The following is a 7,568-nucleotide window of genomic DNA, read 5'->3' on the forward strand; positions in this document are numbered from 1 at the left end:
TGGTGCAGTTCTAAGCAAAGCATCGTGGCGGGATCTACGTGTGAAGCGGAGTACATAGCTGCTTCGGAAGCAGCAAATGAAGGAGTCTGGATGAAGGAGTTCATATCCGATCTAGGTGTCATACCTAGTGCATCGGGTCCAATGAAAATCTTTTGTGACAATACTGGTGCAATTTCCTTGGCAAAGGAATCCAGATTTCACAGGAGAACCAAGCACATCAAGAGATGCTTTAATTCCATCCGCGATCAAGTCAAGGAGGGAGACATAGAGATTTGCAAGATACATACGGATCTAAATGTTGCAGACCCGTTGACTAAGCCTCTCTCACGAGCAAAACATGATCAGCACCAAGACTCCATGGGTGTTAGAATCATTACTGTGTAATCTAGATTATTGACTCTAGTGCAAGTGGGAGACTGAAGCAAATATGCCCTAGAGGCAATAATAAAGTTGTTATTTATATTTTCTTATATCATGATAAATGTTTATTATTCATGCTAGAATTGTATTAACCGGAAACTTAGTACATGTGTGAATACATAGACAAACAGAGTGTCACTAGTATGCCTCTACTTGACTAGCTTGTTGAATCAATGATGGTTAAGTTTCCTAGCCATAGACATGAGTTGTCATTTGATTAACGGGATCACATCATTAGAGAATGATGTGATTGACTTGACCCATTCCGTTAGCTTAGCACTTGATCGTTTAGTATATTGCTATTGCTTTCTTCATGACTTATACATGTTCCCATGACTATGAGATTATGCAACTCCCGAATACCGGAGGAACACTTTGTGTGCTACCAAACGTCATAACGTAACTGGGTGATTATAAAGGTGCTCTACAGGTGTCTCCAATGGTACTTGTTGAGTTGGCATAGATCGAGATTAGGATTTGTCACTCCGATTGTCGGAGAGGTACCTCTGGGCCCTCTCGGTAATGCACATCACTATAAGCCTTGCAAGCAATGTGACTAATGAGTTAGTTGCAGGATGATGCATTACGGAACGAGTAAAGAGACTTGCCGGTAACGAGATTGAACTAGGTATTGAGATACCGACGATCGAATCTCGGGCAAGTAACATACCGATGACAAAGGGAACACTGTATGTTGTTATGCGGTTTGACCGATAGAGATCTTCGTAGAATATGTAGGAACCAACATGCACGCTTAACGTTCGGTGACGATCGGTATTATGAGTTTATGTGTTTTGATGTACCGAAGGTAGTTCGGAGTCCCGGATATGATCACGGACATGACGAGGAGTCTCGAAATGGTCGAGACATAAAGATCAATATATTGGACGACTATGTTTGGACGTCGAAATGGTTCCGGGTGAGTTTGGGCATATACCGAAGCACCGGGAGGTTACCGGAACCCCCCCGGGAGGTATATGGGCCTTATTGGGCCATAGTGGGAGAGAAGAGAGGGAGGCCTAGGAGGGGCCCCCCCAAGCCCAATCCGAATTGGGTGGGGGCCGGCCCCCCCTTTCCTACCCCCTCTCTCCCCCTTCCTTCCACTCCTAGTCCAACTAGGGAAGAGGGGGGGAATCCTACTCCCGGTGGGAGTAGGACTCCCCATGGGGCGCGCCATAGGAGGGCCGGCCCTCCCCCTCCTCCACTCCTTTATATACGGGGGAGGGGGGCACCCCATAGATACACAAGTTGATCATTGATCTCTTAGCCGTGTGCGGTGCCCCCCTCCACCATAATCCACCTCGGTCATATCGTCTTAGTGCTTAGGCGAAGCCCTGCGCCGGTAGCTTTATCATCACGCCGTCGTGCTGACGAATCTCTCCCTCGATGCTCTACTATATCGTGAGTTCGTGGGACGTCACCGAGCCGAACGTGTGGAGATCGCGGAGGTGTCGTACCTTTGGTGCTAGGATCGGTCAATCGTGAAGACGTACGACTACATCAACTGCGTTGTCATAACGCTTTCGCTTACGGTCTACGAGGGTACGTGGACAACACTCTCCCCTCTCATTGCTATGCATCACCATGATCTTATGTGTGCGTAGGAATTTTTTTGAAATTACTACGTTCCCCAACAGCATCGATATTAAGGACAAGTTGTCCTGCTAGGAACGTCGGCCACCTGTTGGTCTTGGGTGTAGATTTAGCTTGTGCTCCGCGCACATAATTAATCGCTAGGGCAACCAGCGCCGGCGTTGTTCGTTCTGGAGTCAATATTTCTTCCCCTCGCATGAATTGTCTTCTTTGCCACCATAAGAACCAACAAACTATTGATATGAGCTCTGGTAGCTCGACCAATCCAGAATATTGTCGCCGATAATAATCATCACATAAAATGAACTCCAAGACTGCCGAATCTACTCGATCAGTCAATGAAGCAAAGTTAATATCTGCTGCGATTCCCAAAGCTTCCCAAACTGCTTGCGCCCTTGCACACTTAAACAACATATGGGCTAAGTCCTCCGCACCATCTGTACAGTATGGGCATTGGGATAAGTTTCCAACATGGCGATTCATAAGAGTACTCCGGCATGGGATGGCATTGTGCAAGCATCTCCAGATATAAATTTTAACTTTCGCTGGCACTCTCAAACTCCACAAAATTTTCCAAACTGGATGGGGCGCCATGGAGAAGCTGGCCAGACCACTGTCATTTGTATCATAATATTTTTTTTCGCGAATACGCAAAGATTGCGTATCATTGCATTGATAGGAGGGGGTGAAAGTACAGAGAGGTGTGCCAACATTGGCCACGCGTACACAAGCCGGCGCAGGCACAAGTGGCCGGAGCAGCTAGGAGAGGGGCTGCTCGTCCCCCATTACACAATGCTAAGCCTATATCTCAGGTATCAAGTTCGCCAAGCCGTTGGCGCCGGCACTAGCCCATAGGCGAGCGTCTTCTCGAATGGATTGGAGTAGACTTGCGACCGAGGGTTGTCGCTGATCGAACACGCATCCATTCCAGTGCTTCCAGATGGCCCATGCGGTGAGAGCGATGATGGAGCTGAGTCCCTTCCGTAGAACCGTGGGTGATGAAGTGCAGGTATCTATCCACCAATCCGCAAACGGTGTGTCGGGGCTTGGGATCGTGGCAATCGATAGCACCAAGAAAGGACCTCGTGCCAGATTTGGTGGGAGAAGGGGCAGGAGGTGAACAAGTGGAGCATGTCCTCGGTGGTCTGGTCGCACAGCACACAACTGTCGTTATGGGGCAGTCCTCGCCGGGCGAGGCGGTCGGCCGTCCAGCGTCTGTATCATAATTCACTTCCCATTGCTTATAATAGGCAGAACGTTCTGAAAAAACGCCGCTCCTCGTGAGATGCCATGCAACATAGTCCTCTGTCTCCACATGGAATAATGGGATTTGTAGTATGTTTTCAGCATCAATGTGCTAGAAATTCTCCCGGATTAACATCTCATCCCATTCTCCCGTGATTGGGTCAATTAACTCATTCACTTTAGTAAGTACTTGGTTCCCCCTTGCTGTTAAAACTTTTTTGGAGGCACTGTTCGGGATCCAACAGTCATTTCATATATTAATCTTTTCTCCATTGCCTACTCTTCAAATGTAACCCTTCTTGAACATTTGAATTCCAGACCAAATGCTTTGCCACACATAGGATGATCCCTTCTTCAGTTGACAATTCAGAATATCTCATGTAGGGTAGTACTTGGCTCTGAGAACTCGTGCACATAATGAACCAAAGTTCTCAATTAGTCTCCAACACTGCTTTGCCAACATTGCCAAGTTAAAGCCATGAATATCCCGGAATCCCATACCTCCTCTCTCCTTCGGAATACACATCTTCCACCATGCAAACCAATGCATCCTTTGTTGGTCCTCCTCATCACCCCACCAATATTGCGACATTGCATCAGTGATTCCCTTGCAAATTTTCTTTGGAAATTTAAATACGCCCATCACATAAGTTGGGATGGCTTGGGCCACCGCTTTCAGCAAAGCCTCTTTGTCAACAGTAGATGCCACGATATAAGATGAAGTCATGTTAGATGTGAGATATTATCTCACATCTGGATGAGATATAGTCACATCTTATTTTATTTAATCCCACGATCGTCCACTGTCCACGCGAAGAGCAAAACGCGGTGGTAAACCAAAGTCCAAAACCCTAAGAAACTCTGTTTACGTTTTTTTTTAGCAAAAGCGAAACTCTGTTTACGTGGGTTTTTTTCGGGGGGTCACAAGGAGGATTGTCACAGAGCATGGCCTTATGGAAGCATTCTCGCTCACATGCATTCAGTTATCAAACAAAAATTAGTCTAGTTAGTTTTTCTCCTAAGAACAGAACATCTTCTTGTCTGCAAAATGCGACATGCTTTGCCTGCTTGGAGCGACGGTCTCGACGTGGATTATCAGCGACAGGTCATATAAATCCTAAGATTGATATTACCTCACATCACAAGTTTTCTAGTATCAGCTGGAAGTCGAGAACACCAAGAAGTTTAGCACAAAAAATAGGAGGTACAGGCGCTGGGCTTTCCTTGAGTTTCGCAGTTTCTGAGATAGCAAATGCTGAGGGTCCGGTGGATGATGGCATCGATGCCACCCACACTTCCGAATTATCCACTAGCTGTGCTCATGGGAAGAAAGTTTACACAAAGTATTCTGCCACCGGTGAGTGCGTGGAACATTTTTTTTCTATACACATTATTATGCTTGTATGCACGTAGTCAAAGCATAACATCGTCTGGATGCTTTGTGACGGTCTCACACGAGACACGCAGGCATTCCTGGGGATGGTAGATGCTTGTTCCGTTCTGTGGCTCATGGTGAGTGCATTAGGTCAGGGAAACCCATACCTAATGAGAATCTTCAGAGAAAGCTCGCTGATGATTTAAGAGCATTGGTATGTTTATAATGTATAAAGCCGAGGTCATACTTTTGATGAATATTGTTCTGAACACTGAAGATTTTTTTTCTTGGTTAGTCCTGTCTGAAATTTGTGCATAACTTTTCTATTATTAGGTAGCTGATGAGTTTATCAAGAGACGAACAGAGACTGAATGGTTAGTTCCTTATCCTGCTGTTGTTCTTTCTTCACAGCAATGTTGTGCTACACATGCTTACCCTTTGTTGTTGTAACATCAATTTGCAGGTTTATTGAGGGCGATTTTGATACATACGTCTCTCAGATTAGGAAGCCACAAGTGTGGGGAGGTGAGCCAGAATTGCTAATGGCTTCTCACATTCTTCGGTGAGTAATTGGCTATTTTCCCCTTGCAACAGGCATTTTAGGACCCAATTACATTTTCTGTCAAAGTATAGTCAGAATCATTGAGCTTCTCCCATTTACCTATCTCAAGTAGTGATCTAAACGCTCTTATATCCGCTTACAGAGGGAGTATTACCATTTTGTTGAAAGAGAATTTATCTCTTACGTTTCTTCTTGGCAGATGCAGCGCTTGACAAATTCACAGGTACTAGATGTGTACCCGAGGGCTGCAAAATGTCCGGATCACGCCAGCCCAGCGGATCTCAACAACCCGCAGCCGCTTCATCCGCTACATGTATCGCATGTAAACGTCCAGATTCAGTCAGATGTATACTTAGCCAAATCTTGTCCATCTGTTTGCCTCTTATTACCTTCCTTCTATAAAAACGCATGCACACATCGTGATCCACGAATCAGATAGATAATTCTGGATCTGAGTAATCTTTCCTCCCGTCCTGTCCACCATGAGCGACATCTCCGCGGCCTCTGACCTCGGCACGATGCCCGCCACCGGCCAGGGCGCTCTGGATGCCTCCTCGTCGGGCGACGCTTCTTCGCCGGCGCCCTTAACCATCCACAACGTGGACATCCTCACCCACGTCCCCGCCAAGCTAGACTTCGACGCCGACAACTACGCCGGGTGGAGGGACGGCATGCTCTCCGCGCTCGCCGAGTTCGGCGCCGGCGACCACGTCGAGGAGCAGGGCCACTCCCTGCACGAAGGGGACGAGGAGTGGATGCGCGCCGACGTCACCATCGTCCTGTGGATCTACACCACCATCTCCGACGAGCTGCTGGACGAGGTCATGGCGGCCCACAGCACCGCCTACGAGGTCTGGGCCCAGCTGCGCGGCTTCTTCGAGGACGAGGGCGTGTTCGACCCCGCCGAGGAGCTCCGCGCCGCCGCGCAGGGGGACATGTCCGTCGATGCCTACGGCTGGCGCCTCAAGGCCCTGGCCCGCGCCGTCGCCGACGCGGGCGGCGAGCCCGTCTCCGACACCGCGCTGGCCCTGCAGCTGCTCCGAGGGGTGACCCCCAGGCTCCGGGTCATGGGCACCTCCCTGCTCGTCAATGACCGCTTCCCCAGTTTCATGGAGGCCTTCTCGTTGCTGGACCTTGAGGAGTACAGACGTGAGCAGGGCGAGTTCTGAGGGCTCCGCCCGCCGCGGCGGTGACCGTGGTGATCAAGTCCAGGGCGCGCACTGACGTCTTCCTGTGACTCCCTTCTCGTGTAGAGTTGCTCCAGCCAACTAGCAGTATTCAGTGTCTAGTGGATCCGTTTGCGCTTCAATGACTGAATTAGGGCTGAAAACGGAGCGGAAAGAAATGGAACTAGATGTTACCATATTTGTTTTCATATTCTTTTCGAAAAGCGGCAACGATTAAAAGACCCCAAAAACAAATACAGAAATGAAAACTATAAACAAAACCAGTGCACATACAACATAGACACGTAAACGAAAGCGAGTATTCACCAAAACTAATGGACAATCCAGTGAGTTAATACAGTCTATGATAATCCTCTATACCTAAATAGTTGATCCCCTTATCTCAATTCTCTCAATATGCACACATGCTATCTCACCATATATGCCACCTTATCAACCCACTAACTATTTCTCTTAACATGCATGAAAATTGCTATTTATATTCTGAGGGCTCCGCCTGCCCGCCGACGATAATGCCGATCGCAGCGGTGGTGACCGTGGTGATTGGCCTTGATCAGTGTGCGCACTGACATCTCTGTGTGACCTTTGTGTCTGCGTCTCCCTTCTCGTGTACTAGTACTTTAATACACATTTACGCATCCCAGAGTTAACAGAATCCATTCGCGCTTCGGTTACTTGATTGTGCTTTCGTAGTAAGAAAGGACGACCCGGAGACTCTGGAGCGGTGAGGAGCAGCAACTCGATGCGTCCGTTCAAGTTCTGACTTCTGAGAGAGGGAGCCCGGTGGGGTGGAAGAGGTCACCTACGCAGCAGTTGGATTCTATTCATTCTTTCGTCAATTACACGTATTTTCTCTCTACGTAAGAGCATCCACAGCCGGACTAGATAAATATGTGCCTTCAAACGTCAGCGGTCGCGCCCGGACGCGTCGCGGGCACTAACCGGATACTCCTCAAATCGCGTCGTCCACATCCTTGTATCTCATATCCGATCCCCTACCTCCATACTAAACCATGCGACGTCGATCAGCAAAACCATGCGACGTCGATCAGCATATGGACATAGGCAAGCACAATACAGTCATCAAAACACGGCCAGATGTTCAAAGGACCACCAAAGTTCACATAAACAACGGATAACTTTAAACTACATTTAAAACTTGAAATTAAATTGAAGAAAGCAGATC

The 7,568-nt window shown here is 48.0% G+C and overlaps 1 protein-coding gene and 1 long non-coding RNA gene across 2 annotated transcripts; both read left to right on the forward strand.

Annotated features, from left to right (window-relative positions):
* The first annotated feature begins 4,164 nt into the window (after window positions 1-4,164).
* LOC141023450 (uncharacterized) lies at window positions 4,165-5,414 on the forward strand. Its single transcript, XR_012184961.1, has 3 exons — window positions 4,165-4,847; window positions 4,967-5,007; window positions 5,097-5,414. It is a non-coding gene; the product is annotated as an uncharacterized lncRNA (long non-coding RNA).
* A 263-nt stretch (window positions 5,415-5,677) lies between these two features.
* Window positions 5,678-6,364, forward strand: LOC109751582 (uncharacterized). The gene has a single exon (XM_020310458.1). It carries the CDS (start codon window positions 5,678-5,680, stop codon window positions 6,362-6,364), a length of 687 nt encoding a protein of 228 aa, XP_020166047.1.
* Window positions 6,365-7,568: the final 1,204 nt, after the last annotated feature.

This window comes from Aegilops tauschii, chromosome 5 (genome assembly GCF_002575655.3).
Source record: "Aegilops tauschii subsp. strangulata cultivar AL8/78 chromosome 5, Aet v6.0, whole genome shotgun sequence".
Classification (NCBI taxonomy): Eukaryota; Viridiplantae; Streptophyta; class Magnoliopsida; order Poales; family Poaceae; genus Aegilops; species Aegilops tauschii.

Coding starts and splice junctions, on each gene's coding strand:
- LOC109751582 (XM_020310458.1), top strand. CDS start 5,678: ATGAGCGACATCTCCGCGGCCTCTGACCTCGGCACGATGCCCGCCACC.